General features: G+C 31.5%; 1 protein-coding gene and 1 pseudogene across 1 annotated transcript; one reads left to right on the forward strand and one right to left on the reverse strand.

The window, feature by feature from the left end:
- The first annotated feature begins 1,383 nt into the window (after nt 1–1,383).
- LOC143611819 (transcription factor bHLH112-like) lies at nt 1,384–3,744 on the forward strand. Its single transcript, XM_077085960.1, has 7 exons — nt 1,384–1,663; nt 1,804–2,116; nt 2,208–2,312; nt 2,675–2,740; nt 2,817–2,882; nt 2,982–3,032; nt 3,148–3,744. Exons 1-7 carry the CDS (start codon nt 1,440–1,442, stop codon nt 3,292–3,294), a joined length of 972 nt encoding a protein of 323 aa, XP_076942075.1. The 5' UTR covers nt 1,384–1,439; the 3' UTR covers nt 3,295–3,744.
- Nucleotides 3,745–8,301: 4,557 nt separating this feature from the next.
- On the reverse strand, nt 8,302–9,587 carry LOC143611827 (U-box domain-containing protein 8 pseudogene; annotated as a pseudogene).
- Between the last annotated feature and the right edge of the window lie 2,867 nt (nt 9,588–12,454).

The raw sequence follows: 12,454 nt of genomic DNA on the forward strand, positions 1-12,454 counted from the left end.
ATGTGAGAACATTAACATTCGTCTATTTCTTAAAGCATCCAAATTTAGGAGAACAACATATTAAATCAGCTTTTTACGAAAAATAATATCAACTTTAATAAAGTAAATATGGTTTGACTTTCCACTTGAGATTTATTCTGGTTTTCATTTTAATTTAAATATATTATAAACATAACTACTTTAATTTCAACCAAAAGATTTAACAAATATTTATTCATCCGAAAACTATGATGACGTGGCACTTGTATCATATATACATCCCTTTGTTTGTAAGCAACTTGAAATTTTCAGCCCTTTTTTTATTATTAAAGAAATGAAAGGTGATAATAAAAGAAATACTTATCTTCACTTGTTAAAGTAGGTTTATATGAATTAAACTACTACAACAAAATTCTATCCAAAATTCCCCTACTTTATTTTAATTATACAGATAATACCAACTCAATTATAATTCGATTAATATAAAGCTCTCTCTGGGAATAAAATGATTTTAATTTTTTTTATTACATAATTAACACTGAATTATTTTTCTAGAAAACATATAAATCTTTAATTTGATAAATAACTCATATTTTCAGATTAATTACCTCTTACATACAAATACGTACGTATATTAACAATTATCATGCTAATTAATTTGTTCTTATAGGTAATATAATTACACATTCGCAAGATCCATTAAATTTGTTCATTTCTTTTGTATTTTTGATCAGTCAACATTAAAAAGCACCAGGGACCATCAATTCAAGCAGCATAACCCTAAAACTGAAACTGAAATCCCAAGCCGAATTAACAACAGCGGTGATTTTACCGAGCTACATGGCTAAACTGAAGCCACTAGCTCGATCAATGATCATGACTCCTCGAGTACCTTTTACGCCTAAAAATATGTGCGTGTATATATATGTGTATATTTAAACGACTATCAAACTTATAATTAATTTGTTTTTATGTTCTTTTATTATAATTTATACATTTATAGGTAATATAATTACACATACTCAAGTTTTATGTATAGAGCTCATACATTTCTTTTGAATTTCAAAAAGACAAGAAATAAATAATAAATATTATATTTACGTTCACCTCTTTTTTAATTATTTTTAAGATTAAAAATATGATCGTGATTCATTCAGTTTTAGTTCTAACACTATTATTCATGTTGTAACACACATGGTCCGTTAAATTTTACTACTAAGATACCAATCTTTGAAACTTTACATAAAATAACAATTTAGCTTTGACCTAATTATAACTTTCAAATGTCAACTAAATTCCAAAATTAAATTTATTATTCTCTCTTTCACATAACATCTTGGTAAATGTAACACATGAATATATGTATATACAACTCACCCCACTTTCTTCCTAGTCTTCAATTGTACACAACAAGAAATTAAAACATCCAAGAGCTAGAGAAATATTGATCAATATATTTCATGGCAGAAGAAATATTTCCGGCGGAGGCTGTGTACGGCGGAAGCTGGTGGAGTTCACCAAGAACCAACTATGGAGGCTGCTGGCAAAATGATTATATGAACATGAAATCAAAGTCAACCGACGAGTCGTCCGGTGGTTATGCCACCGCTATCTCGCCGGATTCCACTTGTCAAATAATAAGTTTATCACCATCTTCAACCACTAGTTGGTATCAAGCTTTATTAGGGTAAGTGTTAGCAATAACTTTTTTTGTTTCTTTAACTTTGTTTTCACAATTATTGAAACAACTTTTTATTCCACTATAGTTTGTTAGCTAACATATATTGTTTCAAAGATTTGTTTTGTTATATAATTATATGAAGCATACAATAAAGAATCTGATGATCACTTATTTGGAAATTGTATAATTTATAGTCAAACCCTACCGGAAAACTTGAACAACTTACCGGACGGCGGTCAGAACTCATCAGATTTTGGTATGGATACTTCATATGGCTATAACCCTTCAAGTTTGCTACAAACTTTATTCGACGGTACGTCACCACCACCACCGCAACAACAACAACCGCTTTATGATCATTTTCAAGTTAATTTAAACGAGTTTGATACTAGCAAAGCGTTTTTATGGAACTCATCGGCATATGAAGAGAAGCCCAAATGCCCTAATAATATTAAGGTAACAAAAAATATTAAGTTTTTGTTTATATGCTAATGTTCATGAAGATTAGGGTTTCCTTAAGAATTTTTGTTTTGATTAATTAATTCAGTCACGAAATGAAGAAATTCGGGACCTGGGACCGAAGAAAAGTTACACTGAATCTACGTTTAAGCGACCTCGTCTAGAAACACCATCGCCATTGCCAACGTTTAAGGTATACATTAATTGCTTAATTTTCTGAACTCTTTGCTCAATCTTCTCTATAAAACATGAAATAACTTTTTTTTTAAATAAAATTTGTATTGGTGAATAATATTTTCTGTGTATTTAAGAATGGAAAATTAGATCTTTTATAAATTACAGTAAAAATACATAATGATAGACCTAACCAACTAAATCATACAAAAACATTAATAACTATAATAACAGTATTAAAACAGTATTAAATCTGACAGAATTAAGATAATTACTAAGAAACAAGCTTTAAGTGAAATGATAAATCAAATAACAATATTAATACTCTGTTATCAAAACGGAGTAAATACAAACCCTAATGAAGTTACATTGATTTTACAGGTTCGAAAAGAAAAACTAGGAGATCGAGTCACCGCGCTCCAACAATTAGTTTCACCTTTCGGAAAGGTATGATTCTTGATCTTATGTTCTTGAAAGTTGGATTATGCTATGTAAAGTTTTTAAAAACAAGTTAAATTTACAGACTGATACGGCATCGGTTCTCCATGAAGCAATTGAATACATCAAGCTCCTTCAAGATCAAGTTAATGTATGTTTTCAATTTATTCTTACATTTTTTTCACAATATAATTTCATACACACACACACACATCAAGTTTAGTTTTTAATTTCCTTATGTTTTCTGCAGGTTCTTAGTAGCCCCTATATGAAAAATGGAGCTAGTATGCAAGTGCAACAGGTGAGATTATACTTCAATTCATGTCATTACTTTTATTTAAATAAGCTTGAACCATTTTCTGTACAATTCAAATTAAACTGTATTCATTAAAATAGAAATTAACCTATGTCTTTAGATAAACAACAAAGCGGAAGACGAAGGAGCTAAACAAGACTTAAGGAGCCGAGGTCTTTGCCTTGTGCCGGTATCTAGTACTTTCCCTGTCGCTATTGAGACCGCACCCGATTATTGGACATCCGGATTCCATGGCACCTTTAATTAATAAAGTTCAAGGTTTAAAACTTCATAAACTTAACATAAGCTAATGGCTCCCATTGGTTGTTTTTCTCAAAAGATCATATCCTGTTTGGTTATTAAGTTTTTTTGTTATTTTGATTAAGATTAATTATTCAAAATAATGAAAAAAGTTATTGAAAAAAAAAACTAGAAATATATATGTTACTTAATGAGGAATATAAGCCACATATTGGAGTAGTGTAGTAGAAGTACAATGAAGAAAAGTTGGAAAAAGGAAAGAGAAAAGGGAGGATATGAGAAAAAATAAAGCTACAAAGTGACCCTTGAAGGAAGGACAGCCAATGCCAGTTTGATGTAGGGCAAGCAAATCATTAGGGTTCTATTTAGACAAAGAATATATATATTATTTGTGTTTGGTTGTATCTATAGTATTTTACTAGAAAGTTAGTTTGTGTTACTTTGCTTATTGCAACTTTTAGATGTTAATTTTGAATGAATGTTGTGAAATTTTTCTTTCAAATTATGCTCAGAAGTATGGTTGTAAAAGTCGCTAGACGCTGCTAGCTCGGTTAACTGGGAGTTATGAGTGCTCGTTCTTAGTCGGGGAGTACTTGAAGATCACTTGTTACGTAATCGACGCCTAAACGCGATTTTTGCAACTACGGTCATGACTCGTAACAATATCTATGCATGAGTCACAACTCAAAACCTACATATACTATGATTAAACAACAATCTTTTAGATAAACATATGCCTAGAATTTACTATCATTTGTGTAAAAAGTGTTTTTGTCTTAAATGTGTAAAAGAAAAATTAACAAATGGTACCTTAAATTTTAAGACATGGTGTTATATATTGACACAATGTGAAAATAAATAAGTAAATAAATAAATAAAGTCGCAAACTCAAAACCTATACAATTATGATAATAACAACCATCATTTGGATAAATATACCTAGAATTTACCATGTGAAAAGTGTTTTTATCTTAAATGTTCAAAATTAATTAATATAACAAATGGTGTCTTAAAATATTTAGACATGGTTGTGAAATAACAAAACAAAATAAACAAAAAACAAAATCTTACACTATAATCACAAATGAAAATTTGTTAACGCCTTCTTAAAATTTAAGACAACATTTGCAAATATTTGTCAATGAAGACATGCAACAAATTTTATGCATAAATGGATAATTAATTATCCCACTAAAGCTATTGGAGCCATGTAAAAAGGAGGTACATGAAATAAACAATAATCAAAGTACAAAAGAATTGATGTTATAATACAAAGTATTGTTCATGTGATTTTCTTTTGGAAGTACGGCGATAATATTTGTTAATTGTTATAATGATATTAATTTGTCTTTATATGTTTCAGTATGTACTTTAAAACCGGTCTTCTCTCCAGGATTTACAAACAAAACATGAAAACATCCGTAGGTAATAACAAGGGACCATCAAATTTCCAACAAGCTTATAATAAAAACCTAAAACAAAGCGACAGTTTATCTATGTTTTAACATATTCAATATATTATTCTCTAAATATCTAGGTAATCCGTATCGAGTTAGACTCGAACCAGACTGAAAGTCAAATATTCAGATTTACGTGCTTTAAAACTGTATGGCTTTGGTTTTTTGAGGTTTCGCTTTTTCACATTACGTTTGATTCGGTTTTGGGTTTTTGTTTAGCCATTTGGGCTTGAAGATCTTGAATGAAAAAAATGATTCAAAATAATAAATTTTGACATGAAACTTTGAGTCTACGTTAGAGATCAAATGGTCAGTATTACTAAACACTTGAGCCTAAAGATTTTGGGCCTTATCATTTATTACCTGCTTGGTTTTGTGTTTTCAGGTATGAGTATATGTGACCGAAATTGAACTGGAAATTTGCTTTTTAAGAAAACATATAACAAACCAACGGTTTTGCATTGGGTTCAGTTAGTCCATTTATGATACGGTATACGTGTAGGTATTTACGGGTATGTGTTTTGTATTTGCAACTTATGTATGCGTACATATTGTGTACATGAAAGTTATGCACTATAATTAATAATTTAATCAAAGATTATCGTCATTTTAAATGTTTTTTCATGTTTAAAAGCTTATGCATTTTAATCTTCATTCATCTTTATTCAATTAAATGATTTTATTCTTTGTTAAGTAAGAAAAAATGGATCTCCGAATCTCTAATGAACAATATTTTTGCTATAGATTAAAAGTTGGTACATAAATTTCTTCCATATTCTATATTCTATAGAACATAATAGAATGTGAAATTATTCTAAATAGTTTAATTGAGATGGATAACGAGATGTGAATGCTTATATAGTTTCTTTAGGTATATAAAAATAATATTATTCCATTGTTATTATATACAAACATATAAATGTAATATAGATATTAAATTTGATTATAACTTAAATTTAAAGATACAAAAATAAAATACAGTTTTGATATCGAATAAGGACCACTACACTTTCAAATCAACTAAGAGACAATTTGTGAGTTCCACAGGACCACACCCAAAAAGATGGTCATAAGCACATGTTTGTGTGAAAGCGTTATTTTCATGATGAAAACAGCTAAATTATGTCGAATTTAAATTCACAAATGAAATGAAAACAAAAATGGGGCTATCTGCCATGTGTGGCTGATATTGGGCTGGGCCATAACAATAATGTCATGGGTTTGAAGCTGGTCTTTTGGGCTAGTCCCAGTTAGTATCAGAAGTTGTGGGCCTTCTAAATAGTCCAGAAAACAATGATTTGTGACAAAATTTAATTTTATACTGTTTTGTAATCATAAACAACTATACCAAGTAAAATCATACATACAATAAAGCTATTGACACGTTTGAAGAGGGTGAGATGTAGACACATACAATAAAGCTATTGACACGGTTTGAAGAGGACGAGATGTAGACAAACTATACATTTATTCTAAACAGGTACACCAAAATACCTAAACTCATTTTGACCATGGATATAGATATAGATGGAAAATGTTACCTAAAATAATAACAATAACCAATTATTATTATGCGGACTATGGATATAGATGGAAAATGTTACCTAAAATTATCAACATAGCCAAGGATTAGCCTTGTTTGTATTCCAAAGTCCGGCACGGTTCTTGTTAGAGAGAATGCATCACTTAATATTTTCTTAATATAAACTTATTATTATCATAGTTAAATATATGATATGATTAACTTTCATTTGTAAACATCTTCATTATACTCCCGTAAATAATTGAAAAATAGTAAATCAACTATCATTATTTTATATGGTATCAGAGTTAACAATAAACTATTAGAGAGAATATATTAGCTATTGTAATTATACAATAATAAACCTAGTTAATCTATCTAATATTTCTAACCTAACAAAAGAGGTTAAAATTCGCATTGACGAAATCGTCTATTATTAGACGCTAACTAAGTCACATTAATCATGTAATTATATTAGTAAAAATTGTCACTTTCCTAAGAGCCAGCAGGCATAATAAGCTCAGTTGGTTCATCCAAATTCACCAAATCAATAAAGGATCTTTCTGTTGACTTAATAGCAGTAAAATCTTCACTAAAAAACCACACCTCAAATGTTTGACTTTAAGAGTATTTGACCATCTTCATGCTTTGCATGATCCAACAAAACAGAATACATAGTTGTTGGAACAGATTTTATCTGCAATGAGTATTAAAACTGATTTGAAGCAGACAGATGAACTAAACTTAAAAAGTCAAAACAGTTGACTTTCATAAGTTGATCATCTATTCATCTTTACCTGCATCAAATCTTGCACTTCATGTATCAAATACAGTACAACAAACTATACAGAAGGTACAGTTTAAGGTTCTTGATTATATAAAGATCAATAAACTAAAAAGTTTGCATTTTTAACTATATTCAAGGTTCTTGATTATATAAAGATTGCAAATTTATTTAACCACTAATATAAATACTACTTTGAGAGTCTGTTTTAATTAGGGCTGTAAACGAACCGAACGAACACGAACAAGGCCTTGTTCATGTTCGTTCGTTAAGAAAATAATGTGTTCACGAACGGTTCACGAACACTTTCCGAAAGAGGTTTTATGTTCGTGTTCGTTCATTAAGGAAATTAATGTGTTCACGAACACAAATGAACACAAATATAATCGGCAGAGCCTAGAGATCGAGACCGATGTATTCATCAATGTGAATAATGGAAGCTTGTAAACGAATCGAATGAACACAAACAAGGGCATGTTCATGCTCGTTCACTTAACTTAAAAATAACACAGACACTTAATTGAACAAATATTTATGTTCATGTTCGTTTATATAAAAATGGATATTTGTGTTCGTTTGTTTAAAATCTAAACAAACATAACTAAACAAAGATAAATGAACATGTATAAACAAATGTAAATAAACAAAAACATAAACGAACTTAAATGAACACAAATTAACAAATATAAAGCATTTAAGAAGATGGCCTATCCAGATAATATTTAATTATTTTCTATTAATACATAAACGAACATAAACGAACGTTCATGAACATAAATGAACGAACGGAATATGTGTTCATGTTCGTTCGTTTAATTAAACGAACACAAATTTTTTGTTCATGTTCGTTCGTTTATTAAATAAACGAACATAAACGAACTTCCCACCGAACGGTTCACGAATAATTCACGAACGATCGGTTCGTTTACAGGCCTAGTTTTAATGCTTATTATGTACAAAAATGAATTAAAAGATGCAAAAACTAACTAAACAGGTCAAACAGTTGACTCCATGAACCAAATACAATGCATCAAGTATACAGTAGGTACAATTTAGGATTCTTGGTTTACATGAGCACCAAAAACTGAAAAAGTTTCCATTTTTACCTACATTAAGGGTTCTTGATTATATAAAGATTATAAATTTATTTAAATACTGATGTAAATACTACTTTTATAGTCCATTTTAATGCTTACGATGTGCAAAAATGAATTAAAAAGATGCAAAAATGAACAAAATTTGAACTTTCTATTGACATGTTACAACATGGTACTTACTATCTTTGGCCAAACTTATTGCAAATGTACATATATCAATTGACAACATCATTCCAACCAAAACCTAAACCTTTCTTTCTTTTCTCAAAACATAAAACTTAAACCCAACCTGACCTGACCTCCTGATCATCATCAACTGCAGCCCGCACCACCAAACACCTTGATCAAACTCGAAGCGTTCCTCCTAACCTTCTCATTATCATCCTCAATAAACCTCAAACACAACTCGAACACGTCTTCCTTCAACGCCTCCATACAAACCGCTTCACTACTCAAACAAAGCGAATTCAGACACAAAAGCGCGTATTGAACGCCCCTCGAACTCCCATTATTCAACACTCGAACCAAAATCCTCACGCACCCGTCAAACCTCGTCATCTCATCTCGCCCTCGTTTACACTTCGCCAACAACCCCAACACTTCCACCGCGCGTTCCAGACCCGAATTCAACAAACTCACCAAAATCTCCACCGCACCCGCGTCCACCGCGCGCCGACGGTTATCCGGAAACGAACAAAGCGCGTAAAGCGCAGTCGCAGCCTCCTTCCTTTCCCTCAACCCCCCTTCCCTCAAAAGCATAATTAACCCCCGAATCGCAAACGGGTACGCCCCGATCGTCGCTTTATTCACTTCTACCACCGCAAGACTCGTCAACACCGTCGCCGCAGTCGCCCGGCTATCCGCCAACTCCCCACCGCATAACGCATCAACAACATTACAAATCGCACCTTCCGCCACTAACCCAACTTTATTATCATCATCCAAACTCAAATTCAACAACAATTTCAAAGCTTTCTCTTGCAAAGCACCAAACTTTACACAATCTTTACCCGAAACACACTTCAAAACCGCCGTCACAGCACCAGACTCAGTCAAGCGTTTACGCAGCTCAAAATCCCGCTTAGATAACCCACAAAGCTGCTCAATTGCCGCAAGTTTGACCTCCGTTGACGACGAATTAGCCATCAATTTAGAAATTAGGGTTTCTGGGTGTTCTTGATTTGGAGTCAATTTGGGGGAAATCAAAGCAGTATAACTCGAAATCAAGCTTCTTAGAGCATGATTAGGGATTAAAGACGGTGAATCGGACAAGGGTAATTTGGTAATTGGGCAAGTACGGTGGCCGGCATCAAGCCAGCGTTGGATTGAGGACCGGTCGAAGGTGTGGCCGGAGGCGAGGATGACCGGTTCGGTCATGATTTCGAGGGAGATTGGGCATTTGAAGTCGTCGGGAAAGGTGGTGGTGGGTGGGTTAGACATGGGTTTGGGTTATTGGGTTGAAGGGTGTTTTGTTTCTCTCTCTAGATTTTGTGTGAATCCATGGGAAGGTTTATGAGGTTTAGGTTCATCTACTTGTGTGAGGTGGAGGACCTATAAGTTTGTTTTCTTTCAAAATAATATAATATTATTTAGTGGTTTTTTTATTTGTGTTTTTGTCTTTTTTTCAATCAAGTTTTACTATTAAGTACACATAACTATAATGTACTCGTCTCTATCTTATATAATTTACCTCTATATTATTAAAGTAATCAATCCTTTCACATATCATTCTATTATAACTATGGTAGACAAGTTGAATGTTAACTAATATTATTACTATTTATAGAATAACTAACAAAGTTATAATTATAAGTTTAAATGTTGTATTAAATAAGATTTTTAGATATTTATGAATTATAAATTTTATTTATCATTATTTATATTTTATAAATCCATAATGTATGTTATTATGTATATTATTAAATTTAATTTTTTTTTGTTATATTTTAGCCATCCGTATATTGCACGGGCGGTATCCTACATTATAAATCACTACATTTATCTCTCATGTTTAATTAAATAATTACACTATAAATCACTATGTTTATCTCCCATGTTTAATTAAGTAATGTTTTTTTATATCTTTTTCATTATAGTTTTCTTTTGCCTCTACTTACAACCAATTCAACGAATATTAAAAAAAATATGTAGTCAAACCAAGTTTCCCCAAAGTTACAAAAGAATCCCCTAAAAGTATATATGTTAGTTTTTGTGATTTATGTACAATAGCCAATAGGTTATTTATGGTATAAACTTTAGAACTTAGTTTCTTTATAAGAGTCTTATATTTAGTACATATGGATATATTTGGACCTTCTTCTATTTAAAGGTAGGGGGGAACTTTTATAGTTAATAATATTTCAATATGTACTAGGAACTTGTTTTTAAAATAACAAGCATTAAACCTTCCCCCCCCCCCCGGTTTTTTAGCGTAGTAATATAAATTTACCTGTTTTCGTCCGAAATTTTTTATGCGTAGTGTAAATTTAGGCGTTTCCGGCTGAAAATTTAAGTCCAGCCCCCCATTGTTTGTGAATTTTTGTATACATTTTGAGTCCGGCCTCCCGATATCTTAGTCCAAACTTTGCCACTGAATACTTGCCCAAGATTTCTTGATAAAACTTAAGACACTATCATGTGGGTTAACCCGACCCGAAAATCAGAAAGTATGATCATGGCATTTTTCACGTGGGTTAACTTTAACCATGTTTTGTTAGATATAGTGTCGGTTGCTTTGCCGGAAACGGAGGGGAAACTGAGGGACTGTTTTTTCACCTTTTTCAAAGTCATGCATGCGTTTATTAAAATAAAGTTATAAAGCCTTTTGATGTTTCACTAACCCCCCTTGAAATCACATGTGTTCTAAAATTGTCCTTTAGGTTAACCCTTTGCACTAAACTTACTAATATGAGTTAGAAAAATATGCTTAACTAATTTGACTGAGACTTCATTGGTGTTTTAAAGTCATGTGTATCTGTATGGGTGATATTTAAGTGAACATGAACATGTTTATCAACTTATAAGTTAAAAATATTTGAATTGTCTAAGTTCTTAATTTAATGTTACTTCAATGATTATATCAGACGGACTAATATTTTGTTTTGACTGATTCAAGTGTTTGAACTAAAGTTTACTTCTTTTCAAATCAAGGTTAAGTTTGTGTCAAGAATATTTTCGGCTTATCAAATCAAATTTTAGTTGAATTTAACATTGTCTCTAGTCCAACTTGAGCTTCACGTGTCTCATTTGCGACCATAGTTTCCGGACATGTTAGATCAAAGAACATAAGCATGGCACCTTTTCTAATCTATATAAACGATATATAAAATAGAATAGTGTATATTAAGGATGTTTTTGTTAACTAAAGACACATGATCCACCAAGGAGCCTTCTAAAATCAAACCATTACAAGGTAGGACCACCTTACTGACGTGGCGGGGAAAAAGAGAACGAGAGGAAACTTCCACCAATGAAAGGGGATAGGTCGCAATCAATCCGTTGAGAAAGGTCGCCACCAAAATATTCTTTTTCCCCATGCACTATAAATATCTTGTGCATCTGTAAATTAGGGCAAGCAGTCATAAGCAAAAGCATTTTACTTAGGAGGTGTGAGATTATCCTGTAATCTTGTAATTCAATAGTAAACACCGATTGTTCATTGGCTTATTGTCAACTTTAAGAGTTTTACATTTCTTAATTAACATATGATAGAGTTAACTGTAATATGTTCAGTAATCTGTCCAATTAACAATAATATATATATGTATTTAGAATCTCTAGCGTTTAACTTATGAAAATAGTATTTAACAAGTGAACAACTAAACATATTTGAAATTTTAAAACCTATACAACATGTAATAAAACCTCAAAATATATCCACTTTGGTTATATTTGTTAGAGGTAATCTTAAATTTTACATTTGCATCATACTAGAAATAGATGTAGGGACTAAACATGGTAAACTCTTATCATGATGGGATGTTTAGTACAATTGATTAATTTTAGTTTAGTTGAATGACTGAATCAGTTAAAAGAAGTCACGGAATGATACCACTTTGGTAGGTATCATGTGGGACCCATTCCGGAGGCATCCAAGACCACTAGATAAAATGGATATATTCTTTGTGTAATATATATTTCTAGGTTTATCTTTTATTTAAATGACGGTTTTCTTGTGTGATACGCTATCACTCTCTTTAAATTTAGAGATATATATTTAGAGAGTCTTGTTGTCTCATTTCAACCAGACTATGTTGTCTTAAACGGTCTCTCGCTGACTTCAGAGTTTAGCTTGAGTTTTACCCCGG

The sequence above is a fragment of the Bidens hawaiensis genome, unplaced genomic scaffold, assembly GCF_021521415.1.
Source record: "Bidens hawaiensis isolate Kalapana, Puna unplaced genomic scaffold, B.hawaiensis_p1.1 tig00002236_1, whole genome shotgun sequence".
Classification (NCBI taxonomy): domain Eukaryota; kingdom Viridiplantae; phylum Streptophyta; class Magnoliopsida; order Asterales; family Asteraceae; genus Bidens; species Bidens hawaiensis.

What these genes read in the sequence shown, in the direction of transcription:
- LOC143611819 (XM_077085960.1), top strand. Translation starts at nt 1,440, where the DNA reads ATGGCAGAAGAAATATTTCCGGCGGAGGCTGTGTACGGCGGAAGCTGG. An exon ending in AATGCCCTAATAATATTAAG is followed by an intron (nt 2,117 to 2,207) that starts GTAACAAAAAAT and finishes TAATTAATTCAG; the next exon opens with TCACGAAATGAAGAAATTCG. An exon ending in CGCCATTGCCAACGTTTAAG is followed by an intron (nt 2,313 to 2,674) that starts GTATACATTAAT and finishes TTGATTTTACAG; the next exon opens with GTTCGAAAAGAAAAACTAGG.